Source organism: Cavia porcellus, unplaced genomic scaffold (genome assembly GCF_034190915.1).
Source record: "Cavia porcellus strain 051 isolate PalLab524CR breed Dunkin Hartley unplaced genomic scaffold, mCavPor4.1 scaffold_40, whole genome shotgun sequence".
NCBI lineage: Eukaryota > Metazoa > Chordata > Mammalia > Rodentia > Caviidae > Cavia > Cavia porcellus.
In genome coordinates this window covers 4,421,422-4,448,336 of record NW_026947523.1, presented here as the reverse complement: position 1 = coordinate 4,448,336, position 26,915 = coordinate 4,421,422, and the positions used below count along the sequence as shown (strand labels likewise).

The following is a 26,915-nucleotide window of genomic DNA, read 5'->3' as shown; positions in this document are numbered from 1 at the left end:
CACCCAGCTCCGTCCTGTGGACCCCAGTCCCTGAGCGGGCCGCCTCTGTCCCCCAGAACGGGGACAGATGGTGACTGAGGGGCAACAGGACAGTCTTCCGTGACTAGCCGGGAGCTCATCCCCACACAGACTGGTGAGAGACAGGGCACTCGTGAGGCCTCCCTCTGTCCCCCTCTCCTGCCCTCGGTGCCCACAGCAGATGCTCAGGTCCCTGCACTGATGTCACTGCAGCTGAGAGAGGAGCCTCAGCTCCCAAGGACACACAGCCAGGCAGCCCACACAGCCGGGCAGCCCAGAGCCGAAGTCACACAGGGTGTGGCGGAATCACTTCCACGGCCTCTGTGAAGCAGTCTGCGAAGCTCCCCCAGCACCCCAAGGAACCTCAGAGACCTCAGGGTGCCCGGGCTGTGCTGGGGGCATGGCAGGCGCAGGCACCCTCGTGGACCCTGGGCAACCTCAGCCTCCATGGCTGTCGGCAGTGGTGCCCACACTGGGACAAGCATCTATCCTGGGAAGCAAATATCTCAGCAGTCACATAGGGCAGAGCTTTCCTGGTGGGGACGGAGGGGGGACGGAAGGCTGCCACCACCCCAGCCTGAACTGAGGTCCACCAAGACGGGTGTCTTCGCCTGCCTGTGCCCTGCGGCCACGGCTGGGAGCCCTGGAACTCGGGTAGCTTATTGGGGATAGCCCACAGCCATCAGGCAGGCTTCGTTTCTGTCTTGATGGTGACCTTGCCTCTCTCTGGGTCACCCGAGCAGCCTCTCACGGGGTGACTATGAAGGAACCCCCGTCCCAGGGCACACAGCCACTCCCACCTTCCCAGGGCTCTCTGAGGAAATGTCTCTGTCAATCACCCGGGGGCGCTGATATCTTTGTTTAGGGTGGCCACAGCGCTGCGGGCATTTTAACTAAGGTTCCAGCTATCGAGCTGGGGTATCAGCACGGGCCTGGGCAGCCTTGGGTGCAAATCTTGGGCGTCAGTTGCAGGACCAGGCTGGTTTAATGCCAGCCACTGGGCAGGGCCTCGCCAGGGACAGGGCGGCTCCTGAGGGTCTGGTGTCCCTGCTCTTAAGTCTCCACTTTGACAGGGTGGGGATCCAGCTCCAAACTGTCACTCCTCCTGCACAGAGCTGACCTGGGTGAGGAAGAGGCTGGGCGGGGCAGCGTGCAGCGCCCACAGTGACCCCTCCCCTCCCCCGCCCCCCAAGCTACCTCCGAGCTGGGCCGAGCACATTGATTTTCCCAAGTGACCTAAGGGGAGGGTCAGGATGGGCTTTTTGTGAACTGCAGGACAGGGCTCCCTGGGGACAGGGCCTCTGCCTTCTCCGCCCTTTGCATCCAAGTGTATAATGCAGGGCAGGCCTCTGGCTGACCTTCCGTAAGCGCCTGTCGGGTAAATGAACAAACCGCGGGTGCCCAGCAGCGGTGTCCAAGGACAGCCACGCAGAGAAGAGGAGGAGGGACCGGCGAGGTGGCACAGGGAGGGCTTCCTGCCTTCGGGTCTCCCTGGCTTCCTGCGCCCTGGGAAGGTCCAGGAGCCTGCAGAGGGACATCCGAGACCCACTGGGCCTTTGCCCGGGTGCCTGTCTTGGGGTGACCCTGGCAACACTGGGGCCCTCTGTTCACAGACGTGTGATGGGGCAGGCGAGATCAGGCGAGGTAGTTAGCACCACCACGTGAACCCCAAGTCCCACGCCAGCGGCCTACACCGACCCACCCGTTCTCGGGGGCCCATGCCACCTGAACAAGACCAGGACGCAGAGCCGGGCTCACGGGGCTGCAGCACAGACACTGCCAGGTGCTCTGTCACAGATGCCAGGCTGGGAGAGGTGATGTTCTTGGGGTGGACGCGGTGGACATGGGGGCCAAGAGCGCCACAGAAGCAAGCGCCCCAAAGCAGGAGGCAGGGAGCTGGGACACTGATTACCCGCGCGCCTGCAGCCACGTCTTTCACCGTAAGTTTCTGTGACATCATTTTTAGGGGCAGCTGCGCTGCAGCACCAGGGTGCCCCAAGTCCTGGCAACCCTGTGCTCAGTGCCAGTGAGGAGAGTGAAGGAACAGACGGGGCTTCAGGCAAGGCGGGGTTTGGCTTGATTAAAATTCAGTGGTTTTAAGTAAACAGCGAGGGAGGAGGAGCAAAGACTAGAGAAGGGGCCAGGCCAGGACGGGACAGGGCCACCAAAGGCCGCTGCAGGGAAACGTCTGCCATTACCAGCTTTCTGGGGGGCACCGAGAAATAAAGGGGATGCTCAGAGGAGGAAACAGAGTTCATTAAAGATGGAAAGCAAAGGTACTGGGCACAGAGAAACGGGCACTGAGACGGGCCCTGAGGCTGAGCCCCCGGAGCCTGGCGCCCTATGAGGAGCTGGAGAAGTGTCGCCCGCTCAGGAAGGTGTTTGCTGTGACCGCTTCTCTTCCAGACTGTGGCTCTCTCCGGCCCCTGCTTCTGTTTGTCGTAGAAAAAGAAGAAAAGAAGTGGGCTGTCAAAATACCCTGCCGCGGGAGCTGCCACCGCTGCCACCGGCTGCCAGCACGCGCCCGGGCTGCTTAAATGACATTAGAGAGATTAAGCAAACACGCAGGATAATGGCCGAGCTAATGCTAATTGAATAAAATCGGAATGTGAAATTACGTGCGCGTTATTATTAGAGAGGAGAAGCAGGTTCCCCGGGAAGGTAGGAAAACGCACCACAGACTCGGTTCAGCGCGAGATTCTAGGTGGCTTCTGTCTCCCTCGCCATCCTTTACCCCTCCAGACAGCACTCGGCTCACTGCTCACGCAGGCTTCTACCACACCTCAGGCCCTGCGCTTAGCCTCACGGTCAGTCATTCTGCAAGCTGAGTCCACTTGCACCCACCCACTTTATAGATGGGAACACTGAGGCTCAGAGATGGGGAAGGGTTTGTCCCAAGGTCCCCATGAGCACACAGAGCAGGGGTCTGAACCCAAGACAGCAGCTCATTGCTCTGTGTCCCAGCAGGTTGGGAGTGAGAGCTCCTGGCACCTGCCTTTTGCAGGGTCCCCTGTGCCGGACAGTGCTGGCCGAGGGAGGAGGTACAGGTGGTGGCCAGGTGCATGGACCAGACCTCCTGGGGCTGGAAGGACCTTTGCTGCTGGTGTCAGGGACAGGACAGGATGGGGATCTCACAACTGAATAAACCCAACCAGGCCACACCAAATCAGTGCCTTTGACCCGCAGGGCAGCTGTGGGGGGTGGGGGTGGGGTGCCAGTGCTGAGTTTCAGGCTCCTGCCAGATCCCGGCCAGGGAGGCCTAGAACCCAGGCCTCATGTGCTGCTGGACACACTTAGGGTCCTGCCCCAGGGCCAGGGAGGCCATGGTCACTGTCTGCAGAGCACCTGGCACAGGCTTGGGCGGCAGCAAGATGGCATCCTGAGGAGCTGGGGGAGACCCCAGTGTGCTGATCCCCAAGGAACACAGCATTTAGAAGGCGCCGCCTTGAGGGCAGAGGAGTGGGTGGAGGGGGGTGGCCCTTAACCTCACCCTGGGGCCTCAGTCAGTTTTCCACTCCTGGCATCTGAGGCCCAAGGTTGAGCCTGGTTCAGGGTTTCAGAGGGTTCAGTCCATGGCTGACCCGAGGCAGGAACAGCATGGCAGACAGGCCTGGCAGAGGGCTGGGCACTGGGCTGCTCAGCTCCAGCAGCTGGGAAGCAGGGGGAGGTGAGGGACTAAGGCCATGCCCATGACCTATTCTCTGTACTCCACTTCTAGGGTTTTTTGTTTTTTGGGTATTTTGGTCCCGGGGATTGAACTCACGACCCCATGCTTACCAGGCAGGCGCTTACGCCCCTGAGCTAAACCCCCGAGGCTTCCCTGTCTGATCCCAACAGCAGCCAAGCCTTCACGCAGCAGAGCTTTCTGGGGGGCACGCTGGAACCCCCCCCCCCCCGCCGTGGGTTCACTGCCCCCTTGCACACAGGAGCCAGCACCGGCAGAAGCGGCAGGCTTTGCCCCAGGCTACACAGTAAGCCCCAGCCTGACTCCTCCTCCGAGGAGGGCCCAGGTTTCCCAGCCAGCTGGAAGTCCCAGGGGTTTGAACTCCGTCCCACGCCAGACCTTAACGGTCTCTGAATTCCGGTCTTGGAAGCCTCCGTGGTATTTGATGTCACACTGAGGAAACCGGACACCCAGCCGGCTCCCTCTCTGGTCTTCTAATTTTCGGGAATTTCTCTCTGCTGGCAGCCAGGAGAGGGTGACGGCAGCGTGGATGGAGGCTGAGGGAGTTCTGCCAAGGGCCAGGGGCCTTGCGGTGGACCAGGCAGTGCCCAGCCCAGCGGGCAGAGGCCTGAGGGCGTTGCAGGCTCCAGAGGAGCCCGCCCTGGAAGGAGCCACAACATGAATCAACCACTCCCTTCAGGGCCAAGTCAGGCGTCTCCCCAAGCTCTGAAAGACGGGGAGGGCTGGGGGCAGGGCAGCACCTCTCCTCCAGCTCAGCCCCGCTCTCCACCCGCACTGGGCCGGCCTGGGGCCTCTGAGCTCCAGCTAAGTGGTAAAGGATGAGGAGGAGTCCCCCTGCGTGGGACGAAAGACAAGCACAGTGGGAGAGGAACCCTGGACTCAGGGCAGGCAGGGGGCCAGGGACGGAGCTGAGGGCCAAGCCAGGTGGACAAAGAACAGCATCGGCACTGCAGTGACCAAGACCAGGGACCCTGCCCTGCCCCATGCAGATGGGGCTCGCCTGGTACCTGCTGGGTGAAGACTCGAAGCCATGCGGAAGACAGAAGCGGGTGGTGGGTAGGCCGGGGCAGGAGGGCGGTGACCCTCGCCTGCATCCCGGGACGGCTGAGGCTGCCCGCTGGGGAGGAGAAACTGGAGCCCCAAGTGTGCAGGGGACACCCAGCCAGGGAAGGCGGCTGACAGAGCCACACAGCCCAGGCACCGCCGTGCACCCGGGAGCTGTGTCACTGATTGCCAGCCACACCTGGGAAAGGAGCTGGGCCAGCGGGGAGCAGGGACCGGGCACCTGAGGAGCCGGCGCCCCGGGAATCTGCGTGAGAGCCGGCAGAGTCCAAGCTCACTTTCCCTAAGGGGGGAAAACTCCCAGCGTCCCTGTGACATTAAGTGAAGGCATCTGTGTCACCACTGTGTCCCTGGGCAGCTCCCTAACTCAGCTACAGCGACGTCTGACACCAGCAGGATGGGGGGACCCCGCAATGCACTGGACCCTTGGCAATGGGACCCCCCTCCCTGTCCCCAGGCAGGACGATGGCAAGCCCAGCTGGCAGGGCAGATGGAGGGGGTTCCTGGCCGGCCAGTGCTTCTGCTGCCCCCTGGTCACTCAGCTCCAGCACCCCAGCCGCCCCACAGCAGCCTGGTGTCAGCCTTGCCCCCCCCCCACGCCCGCCCTGCCCAGCGGTGACCTGGCCTCCTGCCTCAGTCTCCACTAGGGCGCTTCCTGCCCCACTACATTTTCCCTGCAGCCACCCGAGGAGTCAGGTGGCAAGCGGTGTCTGTCACCCTCCACCCCCCCGCGAGAATCAGGGGAGCTGGGGTCACCGCATAGCAGAGCCCAGGACAGGAGACGCGCAAGAGGGCTCCGGCTGAGGACTGCTGGACACGCAAGAAGGACACTTGGGGGCGGACGTGGCCGAGGCTTTTGAGGCAGCGTAAGAGCCTCGGGATGCCCTCTCCCGGGCACCTTGGGGCCTAGGGGGCAGGCAGACACAAGGCTCTTAAACGCAGGGGGCCCACGTTGCGCATGCGCGCACGCCCTGGAGGGGGCGCGGACCCGTGGGCGCGCTATTCCACGCATGCGTGCCGCACACCAGAAACAGGGTGGGGGGCAGCGCTGCCTTTCCAGCTGCAGACCCTGAGCTGTCCAGCACCTTGACTATGTGTGACGTCTTCCTGTGGTCCTGAAATCGTGGTCACCAGGACACCAGTGTGACACAGGCTCCAGGAAGTCTGCGGCCAGACACCCATATTCCAGGACACCCCCACCCCGCCCTCGGGACAGCCAGCGGATCCCTAAGGACACTGGGAGCCGGGTCCAGGACAGGCTCCTCTGTCAGACGGAGCCCCGCCGGGCCACCTTGGTCTCCTACATGATAAATGCAGCCATTACGCGATCAATAAGCAAGGCTGGGTTTAAGTGCGTCTTATTAATTATTCAAGCCATTCATTATTGAAAAGGTCACCACTTGAGAGATATTTAAATGAGCATTTACTGCCTCAGATGCACCTCCAGAAAGGACGCAGGGAAGGGTCACGGCGCCCCTGCCAGGAGCCCGGTGCAGCCGAGCCTCGGGACTGTCCGGGGAGGGGCGCCCTACCCTCGGCTCCTTCCGGAAGGTCACAGGAAGGGGTCACAGGAAGGGGTCACAGGAGCTGAGAATGACGGAGCTGGCTGTGGGCCCAGCCACTGGCTCTCAACTTCAAACCCTGGCCCCCTCTGGCCACGCTTTGCGGAGCTCTGGGAAGGCCTGGCAGCTGGACTCAGGTCACGACCTCCTTACCCGATGCCTGACCGGCAACCCATGCCCACTCTGGCCCTGGACGCGGGTCCTGGCAGAAAGGAATGGGAGTTGCCGGCCCCACCCCTCCGTGCTGGCTCCTTCCTTTTCCCGGGCCATGGCTGAGCCGCCTCACGGTCAGTGTACAATTTATTTTATCACCTCAAACTGAAAACTCTCCCCAGCTACCGACGGTCTGATTGGTTTCCTTTGACCACACCCTAAGAAATCTAAACAGTCATCCAGTTTCTCCTTTTTGCCCTGCCAGCTAGGAAACTCGAAACCCCACCAAATGTTCAGAGCCAGTCCGTCTCACGCCAGCCTCTGAGTGCAGGGAGTTTGCAAGCAGGCTTTGCCCGGGAGCTGTTTCCACCTCTCATCTGTCTTTCCCGTGCGTGCGTGCGTGCGTGCGTGCGTGTGCGTGTGCGTGTGCACCACCACAGGCAGCTTCGAATCCCTCCTGGCCAACAATAAGCAAAGCGAATCATCAGGGAACAGTGGTCAGGTGCGGCGGCCCTGATCGCCCAGCATTTTCCAGGCCCGCCGGCCGGGGCCACGCCACCCACGGCCACGGCGGACCAGAGCCACCACTCACCAGGCGGACGAACTCTGGGAGGACTTCAGCGGCGGGCTGTGGGCGTCTCCCCGCGGCGGGTGCACGGCCTGGGGCGCGGGCGCTTGCTGCAGGGGCCCCGGGGGAGGCTGGGGCTGTGGGGCCGGCTGCTCCGGCCGGGGCACCCGGGCAGGGTTCCCCCACCGCCGAGGGTCCTGCTTCATCCAGCGTCCCTGGATGCCCCAGCGCGCCAGGTACACCTTGCAAACGTCGTAGTTCATGGCGGAGTAATACAGGAGGTCCAGGACCAGCAGCACGAGCACGAAGAAGCCGTAGATCCACACTCCCAGCAGGGCGGTGTAGTTGCTGGGGACAGAGGACAGCGGGTGAGCCGGCCGCCACCGCCCACACCGCCTGGCGTGCAGGGTCCGCTCCCTGCCACCCGCCCCTGGCCACCCTCCCTGTGCCCTTGGACCGGGCCCTTGCATCGTTGCTGCCTTGGCAGGGGATCCAAACTCTCCAATCCGGGTATCGGGGCGCCCTCCACCTCGGGGTGCCCGCCCCCTGGCATCTGCCTTCGCTGCCCTGCCTGCCTCTGTGATGCCCCCCTCAGGCCTTGGTCTCACGACCCCGGGGCAGGCACTTGCTGAGATGGTCATCAGAGGGCCACCTTGCGCCGCTGCTCCTGGGCCCCAGCTGGTGCTCCCCCTTCAGACTCCCTCCAGAGCCCCTAATTCTCCCAGGAGCCCAGCACCCCAGGGCCTTGGCTCAGCACTGCTGCCCTTGTGCACCCAGCCACCATTCATTTGCGTCCCTGGACAGGAGCTGCAGGCGCCTCAGCCTGGGGCAGCTGTGCTCCCTGAAGAGCACCTGGGCACCCCGCACCAGGGCTGTGCCCGCTCTGCCCCCCATCCTGCGGGAACCCCTGCCTTTCAGACGCCCTGGAACCCCTGACCCAGCATTTCCCATGCCCAGGGACCCCCTGCCCACCCCAAGGCCCAGCTTCCAAATCACTCAACACAGCCTCTGCTCCTCCCTGCCAGCCGGCATCTGCTCCTTTGGGCATTTGAGGGGCAGAGGGCAGTCCGGCTGTGCGGGCCGCTGTCCCCACTCCAACAGGGACTCGGTCAGAGGTGGGGACTCCTCCCACTGTGCAGCCTGGGGGACCCGTGTCTGTCTCTGGGCTAGAGGAGGAGCCCTTGAGGCCTGGCCCAGCCTGTGCTCAGGTCCGGACCCTTCCAAGCTCAGTGGGGAGATGCAGCCCTGGGTTCTGTGGCTCCCTCTGGGCTGAGCCCAGAGCCAAGATGTGGCCTTCCCTGCCCTGCTGCAGCCCTGTACCCTCACTTTGGCCAAGACCTTAGACTAAGCCTGGGGACCCTCCATGAGAGGCCTTTCAGCCCTGAGCCCCTGATGCAGGTGGCCTGCGGGTAGGTGCTCAGGCTCAGTACCTGCCTGAGGGACGTGTGACCCTCTGTTTCCATCCTCGCTCCCTACCTTGGCCTCATCTCCCGGCCACCACTGCTGTGAAGCCTGCAACAGATACAAGGACTTGTTCATGCTAAAGTGTGAGTGACTGACACTCCTCTAAGCTACTTTATTTGGAGGGGACACTAGCTCTGCCTGGAAGCTTTGGGCAGAATTCTTGCCAGGGAGAAGAGGCCAGGTGCCCATTTGAGAGCGCTGGAGTAAGATCTGGGGAGAAGTGGTCTGCCTCTGTCCTGGCCCTGCCCTTCCCAGCACCTGCCCTCCTGTGCCGCCCCCTTCTCCCTGCGGTTCTCACGGCAGCAGCTCTGGTGGGTGGAGGGAGCAGCAGAGGCCAGGGGAGGTGGGCAGCTGTGTGCAGCTGTGGCCCAGCAGGGTGGGGCCCACACCACAGCACCGGACTGGGACATGCAGTTGTTGGAGCCTGGGAAGGGCCTCATCCCCTGCCCAGGCACTACCCTGGGGGCCACCACACGGAGTCAGGCCACTACAGCTCATGGAGCTCAGTGTCTCCGGGTGCATCACAAACAGCTGACCACAGGGACGTGGGCAGCGACGCGAGCCTGGGCTTCTGAGCCAGCCGCCCCTGGAGCTGTGGCTTCCTTTCCACACAGGAGAGGAGGGCCAGAGGCTCAGTCCCAGGCCCTGGGAATCTCAGAAATTTTCAGGCCAAACCTTCGGCAGATGAAAGCCAAGTGCGCTGAGACAAACCTGTGAGGCCAGCCCTCGGGAGGCTGAGGCAGGAGGGTCACCTCAAGTACACAGCAAGACCCTGTCTCAAAACCAAACCTAGGACAGATGTCCAGAGGAGGTCCCCACTCCTGCCTGGGAGGGCCCCCCGTTCCTGCTAGCTTGACCAGGAGCTGAGGACAGGGCCGGCTTCTCCCACACCACCTCCTGAGCAGCGGGGGGCAGTTGTGCTAACCCACACATGCATGTGTGTGTGTCCTGCCCGGCCTTCTGTGCCCTGCAGTGGTGCCCCCTGCACCCCACCTCCCGCCCCTGCAGGACCCTACACTGGACCCCACCCCTGCCAGGGAGAGGCCACCCCGGTGCCACGCTTGGCACCACCCGGCTGGGAAGACTCAGATTGTTTAAAATTTCTACAGTTTAACCAAAAATCCGCGATTTTGGAGACGGGCACCGTCCAGACGCTGTGCGTGTGGGAGATAAAAGCCAGGCTGGCGAGGGGCAAAGCCGCAGCGGCCAGGCGCCGGGTATTTTGGGAGCTGGACTGAGCCAGAGTCCTCTGGTGTTTTCTGAGCGATAAACAGAGCCTCCCTGACGGGATGGAGCACCTTGCTCCCGGAGGAGGGCCACAGAGGCCCGGCCGGGCGGGGCATGGGAGTGCCAGTCCCATCTTGTCGCTCTCCCCACACCACCCCCTTGCAGGTGCAGGAGGAATGTTCTAGGCCACCGGTCAGAGAGCCAGGGGCGGACTGGACCTGGTGCCAGCACAGTGGGAGGGAGGAGGGAGAGGGCGGTAACCATGGCAACAAAGGGGTCAGGAGTGAGAGCCCGAAATGACCCACAGCACCCTCTGTGGTGGGAAACCGAGCCTCAGTTTCCCCACCTGTGGAGTGAGGGCCATGAAACCGCAGCAGGCCTGGAAGAGAAAGGACTCAGGGAGTGCTGGCCTGTGCCACTCAAGCTCGGTCCCTTTCGGCCCAGAGGGGCGAAGCCCCTTGGCCAAGGCCACACAGCAGGATAGGCGGGCCGGCGTGGTCCCTGTGCAGTATGGATTTGGCCCATTTACACCCAGGAGTGCGAAATCTATGGTGATCACAGTCCGAGCTGTCCCTGGCCAGAGGACGTCTCAGCAGGGTCCCTGCCGCGCCCACTGAAAACAGGCTGGCCACGTGGCAGCTAGCAGGGCTCAGACCCAGGGTCCCGAGCAACTCACAAAGCTCCATCTAGGCTTCAGGAGGGATGGGTGGGGGACCACATAGGCCAGTGTGACCGGGACAACAGAGGTACAGGGATGTCCAGGACACACTCGGGAAGGACATGGAGGGCGGGTGGCCTTTGCATCTCCAGGGGATGCCACTGCTGGGCCTTAAGACCTGGGCAGCTGTGCCCACCTGCTGCGTCCTGTGTGGCTCTGGGCCCCTTCTGGCTCTCTCTGGCCTCAGCCAGGTGATCGGGTATGCTCAGGTGTGGCCTGGGTGGAGGGTCAGGGCCCGAGGCCCTGGGGACCGTCATATCTGTGTCTGTAGCTCTCCAGCCACCAGGGCTTTGCGCTCGGCCACCAGGAGGCTTAGCCCTTGGCTGCCCACGCCAGCCCTCGGAGAGGCGTGCTGTGTCTGTAGACGGCTGCTGTCCTGGCCCCTGGGGCCTCTCCACCCACTCGGGAACCCTGCAAATGTTGATGACACCCTAAGCCACCCCTAGGGGCTGTGCCCACCCAGGACAGAGCTGATCGCTCCCGGCAAGACTCAGCCCCCGAGTCTGGCTGGGGCCGAACTGCTGGGTCCCTGTCTGAGCCCTGAAGCTGGTGCCCCGGGCCCTGTGGGAAGACCTGGGGTGCCCCCCCCCAGCCTCCGAAGACTCCCCGCATGGCTGGAAGCGGGCATCGGCCTTGGCGGTGGGCTCGGCGGTGCGGCCTCCTCCCCCTCTGCCCGCTGCCTCGCTGCCAGGAAGCCAGAACCAAAACAAACCATTCTGTTCCTCTGAAAACCACAAATAAATAAGGCACAGCGTTCAGTTCTGTCACCACCGCCCCCGGCTGATTCACCAGCCCAGGTGGGGCCCGAGCCTGTGCCGCTTTGGGTGCCCCTCGGGGGTCACCGCCGGCTCGTGGACACTGAGCCGCCTGGGATGCCGGGAAGCCGGGCCCAAGGCCATCCAGCCTGGGCAGGTCCCACCCAGATCCGGCCCACTGGCCCCTGCGGGCCTGCACATTTCCTCCCAGAGCTTTGGGGAGCGCACGATTGGACTCAGGGCCCAGATGGACCTGAGCCACGGTGAGGCCGGACCTGAGGGCACCACGGGCGCTCAGCGGGTGGCTCTGCCCCGTCCACACTCACACGCAGACCCAGCCACATCAGCCCGCTGACAGACCACTCCCTGGGCTGGCCTGTCACCCCACTGCACCCAGGCAGGTGCAAAGCCAGCCCAGGACCCCCCAAGCTCTGGGAAGAGGCCCGTGCACCTCCGTCCTGGAGGCGCCCACAGGGTCACAGCAGCACAGGTGACAGGGAAGGTGAGGTCCCGGAGCTGAGGCCCCTAACCCTGAACCTACATCTCGGGACAGTGGCCACTGGATGATCAGGTTGGATGGAACCTCGCCAGGGCAGCGGTTCTCAGCCGTGTGACTCTACGCCCCTCTGATGACATCAGGAGACACTGTGAGGTGCCCCTGGGTGGGGGAGGAGGTGCTCCTGGGGGTCACCGTGTCCCACCCCCATAGTGTACCCAAGTCCTGTCCCTGCCTAGATCCGCCTCCACGGTGGGTGGTCTAGGATGGCTATAGCGACTTCTAGACCCAAGGGTCACCCCAGGCGACCCTACTGGAGCTTCATCACACAGCAACTCAGTGCTTCCTGCCTCCTCGGCTTCCCCACCTGTGAAATGGGCTGTCTTGGGGGCTCACAAGAGAGAGTGTGAGGGTCCAAGACCCCTATTGAGTACTGAGAAACAAAACCTCAGGTTAAAAGCACGGATCACTGAGTCCCCACTGCCTGCTGCCCTGGGGGCCCACTGTGACATTGGAGCTTGCTGAGCGACTTCACACACAGAATTATTCTGAGGCTGAGCAGATGGCAGGGAATTGGGGGAAACTCCACACACCGCAGGAAGGCTGGGAGCTGGACTCGGGAGGGAGCCGGGCCACAGCCATGTAGTTTGTGTCTCCCGCCTGACCCAGAGAGCGAGGAGGGAGCAGCAGAGCCCACCCAGCACCAGACACTGGGATCCAGGCTCAGACCCACAGTTCCCTACAATATCCTCAGCCCTTCAATAGCCACTCAACAAACACTATTTTCATACCCATTTCTCTTACCAGGAAAAAACACAGGCACCCCAGCAGTCAGCCCCCCCGTCTCCTGTGAGGCACCCATTAAAACGCATCTGCAGAGAACATGGGCTTTCATCATGTGCACAACAGGCAGAAGAGGGAGCCCAGGGAGAGACCTCTTCCTGGCGACGGGAAAAGGAAGAGGGAGGGGTGAGCCCGGAGGGGGCGGCGGCAGGCACAGGAGGAAAACCCTGAGCTGCCATCCAGGACCCCTCGGGCCTCGGGGTGGCAGATGGCGCCCCCGGGTGGGACCGCTAACACCAGGAAAAGCCCTCCTGGGCCACGCTGTGAATTCCACAGAACCCAGGCAGGAGGCGCTGACTTGGTGCTGATCTGGGGTTTTATTTAGGCGGGGAGGGAACAACACGAGCCAGCTCGACCCTCCGGGTGACAAAACCCGAGAGGAATAAGCCCAGAAGTCACCCGTGTTAACGCAGGAGTTCACAAGGCGGACTCCAGCAGGGACCCCACAGCCAAGACCCGCCCTCAGAGCCGGGACAGGCTTGCATGCAAGACCAGCCGAGCGGCCGGCGAGGCCCTGAAGGACGTCCGGGTCCTGCGCTCAGAACTAACAAGGCTGCTCCCGGCTCCGCGTGAGGAGCAGCGGCCGAGGACCAGACAGCGTCCAAAGAGACCGGTTACAAAGGACAAAGCAGAGATTTGGAGCCGAGAAATTAAAACAAAAGAAACAGCAGAGGACACGGGGGATCTTTTAATGGTCTGAAACACGAAAAGCTTTTCTCACTATGATGCAAATCCCAGAAGCTGTAAAACCGAAACTTCCCATGCGAGGTGATTATGTAACCATAAAACCAGGCACACGGAAGCACGGCCTGAAGGCTGAGGCCCACTGAGCCACGGTAACTCGCTTCTGTCTTTTATGAGACGGGGCCCAGGCCGGCCTTGGGCTTGCACCCAGCTGAGGCTGGCCTCAAACTCACGGGGTTCCTCCTGCCTCAGCCTCCCGAGTGCTGGGATTACAGGCCTGTGCCACCTGCCCGGCTGGTCCTTTCACATGCAAAGCTTTTATAAACAAGTAACAGACAAAAAATGCAATCAAAAAACAGTAAAAGAGGGGCCGGGGATATAGGTCAGTGGTACAAGCGCCTGCCTGGCAAGCACAAGGTCCTGAGTTCAATTCCTGGTACCGAAAACAAAACAAAACACTACAAGGAAACTGGTGAAGGCAGGAGCAGCCAGCTCGTCAGTGCAACGCAAGCAGGTCTCACCCGTGCGAAAGGTGCCGGCTTCACTCCTGAGACAGACACACGATGGGGCTTAGGCAGCACTGCCTCTGCTCTCCTGTCCGCAAACCCCTCTCCACCCTGTGGTCTCCAAGCTCAGGGTGTCCGAGCACCGTACAGAAACCAGCTGCCCCAGATGAGTGATCTCTGGCTTCACAGCGTCAGTTGGTGTTTGTTGAATGAATACCAGTGCAAGAAGGAACCTCGGTCTGTAAGATTCCAGGCCTGAAAGCCTTCTGGATCCCTGACCCTATTTACTTCCTGCAGCGGGCCTGCCATGGCCCCGATGTGCCCATTTTTCAGATGAGAAGACCGACACTCAGAGACCCTGGTCACCTGAGACTCCCCTAGGTCCCCCCCCCCAAGATGGTCCCTCCCCATGCCCGAGGGCCCCCTCACTTGTGCACGTAGCCCTCGGAGCCCGCCGTGAGGTTGGCCTGCATGACCGCCTGGAACTCCGTCTCGTTGCAGCAGTACTTGAAGACCGAGCTGTTGTGGTGGCAGCACAGGGTAAAGGTTTTGTTGTCCGAGAGCCGGGGGCAGTGGAAGCCGAAGTGGTAGCGGCCTTTGTGATCCGTGTAGGGCTCACACACCCGGAAGTGCGCGGACAGGCCTGCAAGACAGAGCGCCGGCTGCTCCCGGAGCCCCCGCCCCACCCCAGTAACCCCGGGACTCCCCCTTGACCGATGGGGAAACTGAGGCCGAGAGGCCTAAGTGACTAGGCCGGGCTGGAGCAGGGTCAGCGCTGGTGGCCGCTTCGTGGGCACCGGAGCCACTGACAGGCCAGGCTGGCTGGGGTGCAAGACCAGCACCCCGCTTTTACACATCTCAGGGTCCACTGCCCTGGTGCCCTGCACCCAGAGCCTAAACCAAGCACAATGCAAACCCCGGGACCCCTCAGCCCTCATCGGCTCCCTCAGAAAAGGAATGGCTGTCTCCTGTGGGGAGCGCTGCGACGGCTGAGGCTGTAGCTGCACAGGGGACCCTGCCGCACGGCCCAGGACAGGCCGCTGTCCGTCTCTGAGTCCCCAACTCCCTCACTTGTGGGAGAGGAGTTTCTCCCCGCCAGGAGCCAATGCTCGGGGTCACCGGAGGAGAGGAGCTGGCACACGGCGGCCTCGGAGTCCTGGCCTTGGCCTGGCTTCGGCTCTGTGTCCCCTGCCCAGCACCCCCAACCCAGCCTCTTCTGGGCCCCCGCTGAGGTGCAGCCAGCAGAGGCGCAGGGCTGGAGCAGGTGTGTGTGGGGCACAAGGGGGTCTCCCTGTTGGCTCTGGTTTGGAAGATGTAGGGCTTGGCCGACCCCCATCTTTGTAACCAGAGTTCCAGCCACTCGTGACCCCAGCTGAGACTCGAGGGACAGCCTGGGAGGGCTGGCCGCCAGCTGGCCGCCTGTGCTGGAACCCCGGCCCCAAACTGGCTGTGCTGTCTCAGGCAAGTCAGTTCTGCCCAAGCCTCAGTTTCCCCATCTGTAAAGGCCGAGTGTCCATCTACAGGGGTGAGAGGGAGGACGTGCATGAAGGCTTCCCCCGCAGCTCCCGAACCCCACGACGTCTGAGCCGCCCCGAGGGCCCCCCTTACCTGCCGAGAAGAGCAGCGTGAGAAGCAGGGCGAGCGCGTTCCAGGACCGCTGCCCACAGCTGGTCATCGTTTGGCCTGCATCGACCCGATCTGCCCAGCGCTGCCTGTCAAGGAGAGCCAGGGCGAGTGGGCAGGCGGGCACAGGGACCGAGGGGAGGGAGGCCCAAAGCCGCCACCTGACCTCTCCCGACCGAGCGACCTTCCCCACGGCCACCTGTCACCTCCCGGGCCTTTCATGGCTAGAGGACACTGGCAATGCACTCACACAGGAACACACGTGTGTGCACACACACACAAGTGCACGCGCACACAGAGTGTATAAAATGCCACAGAGGAACAGGACGCGGGACTCCAGCAGATACCAGCACCCTGGCGGCCAGCAGGGAGCCGGGGCACGGGCAGATGCTCCCACACATGTGCTCACAGCCGAAGTATTCGCAGGCGCCCAGGGGACACGAGCCAAGCGTCCGTGGACAGTGCGATGTGCGTTCGGCGGAGTACTACTTGGTCTTCAAAGGGAGGGGTCTCTGACACATGCACAACCCAGACAGAGTGGGGGCGCTGCACCCAGCAAGACTCGCAGTCACAGAGACCTGTCATGCAGATCCGCTTCGGAGAGTCCGGGGGAAGTCTCGGGTTCAGAGATGAAGGGCAGGGTCCCCTGGACCCCCTGACTTGGCTGCTCCCCTTCCGGGTCCCTCGGACTCCCCGCCCCCTCCAGCGGTTTGCTGACAGCTGGACGAGGTGACCCAGGAGGCAGAGAGGTAACCTCAGGGTCTGTCCATCGGGGACAGGAAGGATGGCCCCTTGTTGGCTTGCGACAGTCCTCAGGGCCACCCCATGGCTGCCTTGTCCTCCTGAGCTCCCAGCCTGGCCAGGCAGGGCAGAGGGGACAGGCTGGGTTCGGAAGCAGCTCCACACCTGTGTCAGCTGGCCTGGTCAAAGCCTGGGCTGCAGGGCAGCGGGAGGGGCGGCCACCTGGGGGGTTGAGCACAGGCTGCCAGGTCTGGGGTAGGGGGGCTGCTCCTGCCTGCCCCACCGCTCCTGGACTGCAAGCCGTTTAACTGCCCTGCACCCCGGCCTCCTCCCAGGCGCCCCGGGAGGATGAGCGAAGATTATAGCTGCCAAGTGCTTAGCATAGTATTCGCTCCAGGGAGACCTGGAAAACACCCTGCGGCCCCATCAGGGAAGCGAGGCCCATGAGGCCCAGGCTGGCTCCTGCCACTCTGCAGGGTGGGGCCGCCCCACTTCCAGTGCCCCAGTCCTAGAGCTGGGAGCTGGCAGAGTGGAGGAGAGGCCCCCCACATCCCCCCTCCCTACAGGCAGGAGCACAGGCATGGCTGATGTTGGGGGACATCACTGGTGTCCAGGGTGCCTGCCCTCCTCATTCCTGAGAGCCCGAGTCCTGCAGCCCTGGAGAAGCGGGTACAGTGCCACCTCCTCCTGGGAGCTGGCCTTGGCCATGTGCTGGGTCTCACCTGGGTGCCAGTGATGGGAGGGGTCCCTGTGCTCCCCAGCTCCCCTTCCATGACCCACCCCATGGCTACTCTATCAGGGCCAGAAGGTTCTAGGTCAGGGGCTGGCCAGGCGGGATGTGCAGGGCACAGGCTCCTGAGTACAGGCCTGGGGGAGCCCAGCCCTGGGGACCCTCAGGCCTCTCTGTTGGGGGTGTCTAAATAACAGTACCCTGGGCCTAGCCGGGCATGCTGGCACATGCCTGTAATCCCGTCACTCAGGAGGCTGAGGCAGGAGGATCACTGTGAGTTGGAGACCAGCCTGGGTTATAAAGTGAACTCAAGGCCAGGCTGAACTGCACAGTGAGACCATGTCTCAGAAAGACAAAACAAGTAAGCAAACAAACAAACAAAATACAGTGCCTTGGGCCTCTATGGCCGAGCAGTGCCACCTGGGAACTGCATCCCGAGAGGGACAATGCGGTTGGTGTTCTCAGAGCTGGAAACTGAGGCTCAGAGAGGAGAGGTGAGGCACCCGCGGCCACTCAGCCACACGGATCGAAGGCAAACCCAGGCTCACAAAGTGCTCCGCCTTCCCTGATCTCGGGGAGACACAGGCACAGGGACGCAGGTCAGTGGCCGTCCCCCGGGTCCCCTTCCTGGAAAACTGGGAGCCAGCCCAGGAAGCAGCTCAGAGCTGAAAAGCCAGCAAAGGCCCTGGTGAGGGGCGCAGGACGGGGCGCCCTGCCCTCCCGGGCCCCTGTCCAGTCAGGAGCCCAGCGCATAGCCCTGTGGTCTGGGTCCACCCCTCGGGTCAGCCAGGCCGCTGTTCCGGGATCTGGAGGTTACAGTTATTTTTAAACCCCAAATGTGGCGAGGCCAAGAGGAATTAACCCCCGTGTGAACCACAAGGAGCCACTACACCGGCTCCTGGGGGCAGGTCACCCTTCCCCTGGACGAGGACAGAGGGGCAAGGCTGGGCCCTGGAGAGGCCAAGTCCTGGCTGCGGCTTGGGACCCTGCGTTGGGGTGTCCCCCAGCTCAGTACCCCTCGCTGCCTCCTGTCTGCCGCAGCCTTCTTGGCCAAGCCAGCTCCTGGTCACCCCGGGCCTTTCCTTGCTGAGCCCCCCCCCAGCTTCCTTCGGCCCATGCCTCGGGGCCTCCGCGCCTGCTGACCCCACCCGGCCTCCTTCCTCATCTGTAGCCTGGAGGCCCCAAAAGGCGCGCTGCCCCCACCCGAGCCTGCGCCCACCAGTGCCAGGGTTTGGGAACTCAGGCAACTCAGCGAGACCCCGTCTTAAGGCCAAGGGGCCGGGACACAGCTCACAAGTGCCTGCCTGCAAGCGTGAGGTGGTGAGTATTACATTCTCGGTACCAAAAAGAAAAAAGACCATCATTAAAAAAGGGCTGGGGTGTCGCTCAGCGCAAAGGTCCTGGGCTCAACCCCCAAAACTCTCTCTCTCTTTCTATACTTTTTATACATCAGGAGGCTAAGAGGTCAGACGCCAGGGCTGCAGTCCGAGGCCAAGTCCGCCCAGCTCCAAATGGAGGCTGCCAGCAGTGTCTCCCTGGTCTCTCCCTCCCCTTCTGTGAGATGGGGCCATGCTCCCACATAGCTCAGTGCTGAGGACAGAAAAGACCCCGGGGCACTAGGCCCGCAGGCAGCTGCTCCAGTGCAGGCCTTGGTGCTGCCCAGCCAGCAGCTGAGGCGCACAGCTTAGGTACCCCGAGGGCCCCGTGTGCCCTTGTGTCCCTGCACCCCGGGGCTTGGCCAGGTCTCTGCTCAGCATGGATTTCCTCCCCCTGGACACCCGGAGAGCTGCCCTGCGGGCCCCACGAACCCTCGGCCCAAGCAGGGTGCGCAGGAGGCTGAGGCAGGAGGACCGCCAGGTGTAGGTCAGTCTGGGTCACACAGTGTATTCAAAGTCAGCCTGGACTGCACAGCCAGGCTGGGTCTGTCAGCATGGGGCGGGGGAGGAGGGCGCTCTGCAAACTGTCTAAGGGGTGGGGCAGGCTGGTGACCCCGCCTTGGAAATGCTCCTCCAGTCTCCTGGCCCCACCCCACCCACCTGGCTCTGGGGACCCTCACCCTGAGCCACCAGGAACTCTGAATAAGTCACTGCCCCAGGGTCTCCCACAGCTGGAGAGACGGCCAATGGCGAGAGGGGTTCACTGTGCACCAGCCCACCCCCTCCTGCTGTGAGGGGCATTCGCGGAGAACCCCCACATCTGCCTCCATCTCCCCAGCAGTCGACGGCTGCACCTGGAGATAAAACGGCCCGAGGTCCCAGCAGCAGAGACGTCCAGGGAACATGAGCAGCGGGGGCCGGTCAGTCGCTTGCAATGCCAGAGCCCCAGCCCCCAGCCCATTCTCTCCCATGGGTGGGCTAGGGCTCTTGGGGGGGGGGGCAACGACTCGGCTCTGGGTTGGGCTCAGGCTCAGCCATTCATTCAATCCTTCCTGGTCTTCCATTCGCCCTGCTCATTTATTCCCTCCTGCCCAGCTGATGCTGTGCTGGACACTGCAGACACAGTTCCACCCCAGTGTGTGCAAAGGCCCTGAGGTTGGGTGGGGGCAGGACAGGGGTACAGGGGCCAAGGAGGAAGGGATCTGGCACACATGGTTGTGACACCCTCCACTCCAGAAGTCCAGAAAGGAGCCAGTGTGACTGGCCTACTATTGGCACCAGGCTTCCTGCCCACTAGAGGGATCCAGCCACTGACAGGGACTGTCCCCAGTCCCATGTGTGGGCCAGGTTCTGCTCTGGTATCCTCCCAGGAGCCCAGTTAGAAGCCCATTTTACAGATGAGCAAACAGAGGACTGCACAGCTGGGATCATGGCCCCTCAGTCTTGGGATCACGTGGGGGTCACTGGGTACCTGTTGAGGTGTGGGGGATGCATTCGGGCCGCACACACCCTGGGAGCAAGGAAACTGGCTGTTCCTTGGCTGTCACCCCCATTCCCTGACAGCAGAGAGTCCTCCTGACAGGCAGGGCCACCCAAGCCCAAACCGGGAAGTGTGCCCTGACCACGTGGACACTGCTGGAGGCTCCTTGGGCCCCGCGGTCCCGTCATCCCTCCGTGCCCCTAGCCTGGGGGTATCTGGAGTTGGCCCAAAAGGAGGCCGCACCCCTCTTGGACTCCTGCTCATGCAATCCAGGCCAGAGAGAAATCTCCTTCTGTACCCTCCTGGCACACAGCCTGGGGTCCTCACCCTGCCTGGGTCTGGACTGACCGCACTGATCCAGAGAGAGGGGAGCGACCTGGCGGGTGTCAGGGCTCCTGCCCCCTGAACCCTCACGGTCAGGAGGTGCCGTGATGGTGCCGACCTCCAGGTGAGGCAGAGCTGGGACTCGGCTGGGGAGGCTGTCAGCCAACCCGCAGGGTGAGAGTGGGGAGACATCTCCACAGGGGAACAAGGGCCAACGCGAGGGGAGCTCACGTGGCCGGACCAGCCTCCCTGCAGAGAGATGAGGAGGCTGCCGAGCCTGCAGCCAGCACACGGGGTGCTGGGTTCGAGTCCCAGCCCTGCCGTCCCATCCCGGTAGCCTCGGGCAAGTCCCTCACCTCTGAAGCCTGGGCTGCTCTGCTGGCTTTTGTTTTTCTGGTACCAGGGATCAATCCAGGGCCTTTTGTGAGGAGCTACATCCCAGCCCTTTGTAATTCCCATCTTTATTCTGCAAGAGGGTCGGGCTAAGTTGCCACCTTGCCGAGGATGGGCTCTAACTTGGGGGCCTCCTGCCTCAGCCTCCCAAAGTGCAGGGACCACAGCTGTGTGCTCTGTTGTTTTTGTGACCGTTTAAAGCTGACCCCGCAGCCGGGTCGGGAGCGCCTGACGTCCTCGTGCAGTGTCCAGGTCCCCAGAGTAAACTCAGGCCCAGGCACCTAACTGTGAACTGTCTGATAAGAAGGCTCCTAGCTGTGGCCAATGCACACAGGAGGCTGAGGGGTCCTGGCCAGGGCGGGTACAGGGACAGAACCAGGAGAGCTTGGCACGGACCTGCAGAGGGAGAGGACAGAGCGCTGAGGCGGCCCAGCCTGCAGCTTAGCAAGGGAAAGGCCAAGTCAGTGTTGAGAAATCACAGAAGTAAAAACAACGATGATCCCCAGCCACAGCGCAGGCCTGCTCGGAACTCCCCAAACGCACCCGGGAAAGGACTGCCCAATCCAGGACAGCACTCATGAGACCCCAAATATCCCGTCCTTTGGGGAATTCCCGGTCATGAAGTCTCTGTCTTGGTTTCTCTGTCCAGGAGATGGGGAAAGAAATCACTAACTGTGCTCCTAGCCCCCTGCTGTGACTTCACAGAGGGCCCCACGTCACCCAAATCAGGCTCAGAACCCTAAAGCTCCTGCTCACCCAGCCCCGCCTGCCTGCCCTCCCTGGGAAGCTTGGCTTTCCCCTGTACAGGAGGCCTCAGCCTGCCACCAGCCCCAGGGACTCCAGATCTGGGGGAAGATGCGCCACGACAACCACCAAGTACCACCTGACTGCCTCCTCCATGAGAGACCTGGGTGGGATTAATGCCCCCCAGGTCATTCTGTCACCTGCTCACAGGACACTGCTTGTGACAGTAGGCCCTGGGCTAGAGTCCAGGTTCAGAGGAGACCAGATGTAATAACTGGGGTGCAGAAGTCCCCACTCTTGGAAGATACCTGCGCCCAGGACACAGCATGCAGTGCTAAAGACCCAAAGCTGGAGATCTTGGGCATGAGAGTGACCTCTCTGAGCCTGTTTCCCCAAGCATCTTTAGGGATGGTCCCCACGCACAGCTTGGGCCTGGAATGTTCTCAAACCAACCTGTCCTCTCCCCATGCTAATTACCCCAGCTCTTCTGTCCAGTACCCAGAGTGGAACTGAGGCTCCTGGGGGTGGCTGACCGGGGAGCAGCTGCGAAAGGCAGGAGCCAGCCCCCAGGTGGGCTGGTCCACCACCGGACAGAGGGCATAGGGTGGCTCTTCTTTCCCAGCTGCCCAGGGGACTCTGGTGCCCCTGCAGTCCAAGCTCCGCAGGTAGAGCAGAGCTCAGAGGCTTCATGTGCAGAGGGCCGGGAAGTAGATGCCATTGGCTCCGCTGGCCACCGCACAGAGGAAGTGGCTGAATGGGCAGCGCTGTGTCCCAATAAAACTTCATTAGCACAAACAGGCGGCCCCCAGCCACCCACAGCCTTCCGACCCACGTCCCAGGCTCCGGGCCACCCTGCCTGGGAATCAGAGCCTCCTGCCACCCGGCCCTGGGCACCTGCACCTTGGCAGGGCCTGCACAGCGCCCCACAGGCAGAGGCAGGTTCATCTCCGAGGCAGCCTGGGGAGCCGCGGGAGGGGCAGGAGCCCAACAAACCAAGTCACCAGCCCGGCTAATTGGCCGCAGCTGCTGTTCCAACCAGCGCCTTGTCAGCTGTGATTAAGGGAAGTTGCCTTCAGGCCAATCAACTTCAAAATTATGCAAAGAGAGCCGCAATGGAGACCACAGGGTGTGTGCAGAGCGGCTCCCCCACTCTGACAGGCACTGTGGGCCCCGCGTCCTGGCCTGGTTACCCCATCCGCTGCCCTTGGGGGCCGAGGAGCCTCCCTCCCGCCCTCTCCCCTCTCCACACCATGGAGGCTGGGCTCATGGGGACGCAGGGCCACCGCTGTGGGCCTAGTAAGCCAGGCTGCTGTCCTCAAAGGCTTGCCTCCCCCTGAGGGCCCGGGGCCTGGGCGAGGCACAGCCTGGAGGGCTTCCCAGTGGCCGTGAGGGCCACGAGGAGGAACACGGGTAGCAGAGATGGCTGCTGTGTCCCGGCTCCCCCAAGTCCAGGTCAGGACAGGCCTCAGCCGGGACCCTTGCTGGACTCCCCAGCCACAGGGCTGCAGTCCTCCCTCTGTCACGGCCCCTCAGGGAGCAGGGGGTGGTAAGGAAGCACCCCTCGGCCTCAGCCCTGAGGCTCTCTTCTCTGTGGCTGAGTTCATGCTTTGCAGACAAAAGAACAAATGCATCTGAGTGACCTGACCGCTGCTGCCCACCAGGCCCACCCGCGGGGGCCTCGGGGACAGAGCCCATCACCTGTGTCCTCTGCAGGCCCGCCCGCAATGCCGGCCTTCCTGCCCTTTGGTAGAGACTGCGGGTCCCTCTAATGGGAGGAAATCGCTGAATTCTCCAGCCCAGGGTGACAGCCGCGTAAACAGCTTTCTGGAGGTCTAATTAGCGTGCCGCTCTGGGGGAAGGCTGGCTCGAAAACTTCTGGGAACCCGAGAGGTAACATCAAAACGCATTTATGGAGGAGCTTTGTCGGCAGAAAATCTGAGGAGAACTGGGGCGGCGGGGGCGGAATTCCCAGGGGAGGCAAGGGGGTGCCACGGGCAGCCAGGCCACAGTCACAGAGCACAGGAGGTGCGGGCTGGCAGCTGGCATGGGGACACGGCAGCCCCAGGCCCCTGGACTGTGTCCCCGCCCCTAAGTGGGGTGAGGATTGGGTGAGACGCCCTGTGAACCCCAAATCACGCTGGGTGGCCCCCAAGGCGGCCTGCATGTCCCAGGCTGAGCGTCAGAGCCACACAGCTTGTGAGCACTGGGCTGAGGGCTGCCATGGCTCAGTGTCCTGGCACGTTCAGGTCCTCAGGGCTCCCAGGGCCCCTTGTGACGTGGTGTCCCCTGCTGCAGCTGGGGGATGCGCGGGATCTTGAGTTCACAGCGGCAGAAGTCAGAGGACAGCCACGCCCCGCAGCAGAACGGAGGAAAGGCCGCTTCCCCACTGCCTGCGAGGCTGGGCGCCACACAAACTTGTCTCTTTCAGGTTTTTTGTTTCATTTTGGACTTGCTATGTACAAACTGGGCTCTACTTCATAGTGATCCTCTTGCCTCAGCCTCCTGAGTGCTGGGATTACAGGCGTGTGCCAGCTCAGGACCAAGTGCTAACTGAGGCTGGGACCCAAGTGGGTCTGGCTTCCCGGTCAAGGTTCTTTCTGGCTTGGGGGGGGGGTGTGGAAAGAGGGAGGAGGAAACTAAGAATTCCTGGAGCTCCCTGCCACGCCCTTCCCAAACCAGACAGGGTGGGAGACACTGGGAACCAGCCACCCCCATTCCCATGGGTGCTGACTCCTGCAGACACCAGCTCCCCACAGCCCTGGAGCCAGCCCTCAGGGGGCGGACCCCGAGGCCTGCCCCTACACCAGCCTGATCCCGCCCTGAATGAGCTATTTTGAAACAATCAGCTTTTGGTCTATGCCGCAGGGGATTGTGGGAGCTGTGAGGGTGGGAGGGGCCTCCCTGCTGGGAAAGCAGGGGTCACTGGCCAGACAGGCGAGGGCCAGAGGAGGCCTGGCTGTCTCTAGCCATGGGGGAGGGAATGTGTGGTTTGGGGGTGAAAGATCACCTTTCAGTCCCAATGCCCCAGGGACAGACGCTGTGACAGGGGCCGGTTGGTTCATCCAGGCCTCAGTTTCCTTTTTTTTGCATCCTTCCTCCCATCCATCATGCAGGAATAAACTTTTACTGAACACCTACAATGTGCTTGTCCCCTGGGTCCCGGTGACAGTGGACGGGTGGGACAGACAGACACACACACACACACACACACACACTCCTCAGCATGCAGACCCCTGGGGCGGTGGGTGCGGGAGACCTGAGCGCTCGGCTCTGGCAGGTGCTGGTCCCTGAGGCTGGAGGGGCTGGGGCGCCCTGGCGACATCGGGTGTGGAGGGGCAGCTGCAGGCGGGAAGGGCACAGGTGGGCAATGAGGAGGTGAGAGGCCCGGCCCGGCCCGGCCCTGGACCATCTGCAAATAAACCTCCAGCCCAGCCTCTTCCCGGCTGCGCTGAGACAGAAAATAGCTTTCACACTGTATTTGCTGATATTTGTCACTCTGCCGCTTCTAAATCGATCCAGAACAGACTGCCCAACTGTTTGGATTTCAGGAGAGAAGTCTGCTCATCTTTCGCTCATCCCGCCCAGAGCCCTGCCCGGCCCTCCGCTCCCCGGGCCTCACCCTGCGTCCAGGCTCCAGCTGGACGGCAAAGGCCATCCTGGGCTCGCCTGCTCATGGCCTGTGGGCCCGCAGGTGACAGGTGAGGAGCCGGCCCAGGAGAGGGGGCTGCGCTCCTCGGTGGCACTTCTGTTACACAGCACAAGACAGAGCATCGTGACCCCAGTTGCCTAAAGCAGTGAGGGCACCAGGTGCCATCTCAGGGGCTGAGGCTGGGGCTGCCTCAAGGACCTGGTGCACCCTGAGTCCTGCCGGTGGGTTGATTAGCAGTGTCTGCCCTGGGCACCACAGTGATGGGTAGTGGCATTCAAACCACAGTACCTGGATCTACAGGGCAAAACTCAAATTATTAACTAGTTCGAATGTGCAGGAATCAGTCTTGGTTTCTGCTCAGCTTTTCACAGATGCCATGGGGCAATCACACGGATGTACTGGAGTTTCCCGAACGCGTTCCCAAGGCTCCACATCCATTGTTCCCTCTGTCTCCACCATCCCTCCGTGCCCTTCCTCAGCAGCACGGGCCAACTCACCTCCGTGGGTGCCTCCTTGTCCGGGCAGGCCTCCTTAATCTCCCTCCTCCCCCTGGCAGAAGCACTTCCCATTCTCTGTTACCCCGAATTCTACACGGCAGTCAGGCTTGGGACAAGCGGGGGACCACCCTTCTCTCTCCAGAGACCACGAGGCAGGGCGTGGTGTCACCTCACTCACCTGTCCCCGCCCAGGCAGCCGGGAAGACAAGGCCCTGCACAGCTTCCCACACGCTCCTAGCGCCCTGGTCTCGATGCCCCAGGAGACGGAGTTTGTGTGGTCATGGGAAAGGCCAGGCAAGGCCAGGCCCACCAGGGCCTCTGCACGAGCCCCAACAAACCCCGCCCAGATGTGCAGAGGGCCTGCTGGGACCCTCTTTATAGACGAGGAAATTGAGGCACAGAGGAGAAAGGCATGGGAAGCCTTGCAGTGCTGGGGGCAGCCGCAGGAGCATGGGACCCCTGCGGCCTGCTGTGAGTGGTCAGCCTCCCCTGGGGAGCAGGCAGGGCCAGCAGGTCCTCCTCTCAGCTCTGTGCTGGGGTCGGTGCCCCCCTGCGCTCTCCGCTGAGCTGTGGGCATGGTGCCTGACCCTGCTCCTGTGCTGCAGGATGAAGCCAGGTGGCGTTTGCAGGGTGGCCAGGAGAGTTCGGGGCTTCGGGGATCCCGGGCAGGGCACCCCCACTCCTGAGCTGGCCTATGGCTGCTGGATGGGGGCCTGACTGGTGCTCCTCACCCCCTCCCAGAGCCCCAGCCTCAGGTCACCGCAGGGCTGAGGTCACGCCCGGCTGGTGTTTCCTGATTCTGCCTGCCTGCCGACACTCCCCGGCTCCCTGCTGCCCCCATGGAGCTCCGCTGACTCACTGTACCTCTACACACCTTGTGCTCCCTGATACCATGTCCTCGGTGGCTCGCCTTGGCTCTGAGGAAGGGGGAAGGTGGTGCTGCCTCTCATGCAGCAGGAGGGATGGGCTCAGGGAAGCCAGGAGCTTCCCTGTGCTAAGGGGCGGCAGCCACAGGCTGCCCTGGGCTCCATCCAGCCCAGGACCAAACTCCAGGGAACCCAGACAGGGCTCCCAGATCCCAGCCACCCCCAGTCAACCTGAGTCAACAAACATGTGTGGGGACAGGAAAGATCACATCCAGCTCCACACAGGATGCCTTGTGCCTGCACAGGGAAGCCCATGTCCCAGCGCCCAGTGTTCCTCCCAATTTCTCTGCTCCAAGCTTATGACATCCTGTCATCCACCCATCCACTCATCTACCCATCCATCCAGATATTCATCCACCCACCCATCAATCCAATGATTCATCCATCCATCCATGGATTCACCCATTTATCCATCCATACATGCATCCACTCTCTCACCCACCCACACATCCATCTCCTCACCACCCAATGGTCCATCTACCCATGAACCCACCTATTCACCTAACTACCCACCCACCCATCTATCCACCTATTCATTCATCCATCCATCCATCCATCCATCCATCCATCCATCCATGCAACCCATCCACCCACCCACCCATCCAACCACCCATCCATCCACCCATCCATCCATCCACCCATCCATCCACCCATCCATCCATCCAACCACCCATCCATCCATCCACCCATC

General features: G+C 62.4%; 1 protein-coding gene and 1 long non-coding RNA gene across 5 annotated transcripts in view; one reads left to right on the top strand and one right to left on the bottom strand.

Annotated features, from left to right (window-relative positions):
• The window catches only part of Shisal1 (shisa like 1), a 93,122-nt gene that overhangs the window by 15,521 nt on the left and 50,686 nt on the right, over positions 1 to 26,915 (bottom strand). For 3 of the 4 annotated variants that reach the window (XM_063243897.1, XM_063243896.1, XM_063243899.1), the window contains exons 2-4: positions 15,350 to 15,453; positions 14,171 to 14,384; positions 7,073 to 7,396 (exon numbers count right to left, since the gene is read on the bottom strand). In XM_063243897.1, the coding sequence (XP_063099967.1) occupies positions 7,073 to 7,396; positions 14,171 to 14,384; positions 15,350 to 15,416 (605 nt within the window). In that variant the 5' untranslated portion in view covers positions 15,417 to 15,453. The remainder of the gene's footprint in view (positions 1 to 7,072; positions 7,397 to 14,170; positions 14,385 to 15,349; positions 15,454 to 26,915) is intronic. The other variant, XM_063243898.1, reaches the window with a different exon arrangement.
• Positions 1,463 to 2,635, top strand: LOC106027864 (uncharacterized). Its single transcript, XR_001201438.3, has 2 exons — positions 1,463 to 1,958; positions 2,425 to 2,635. It is a non-coding gene; the product is annotated as an uncharacterized LOC106027864 (long non-coding RNA).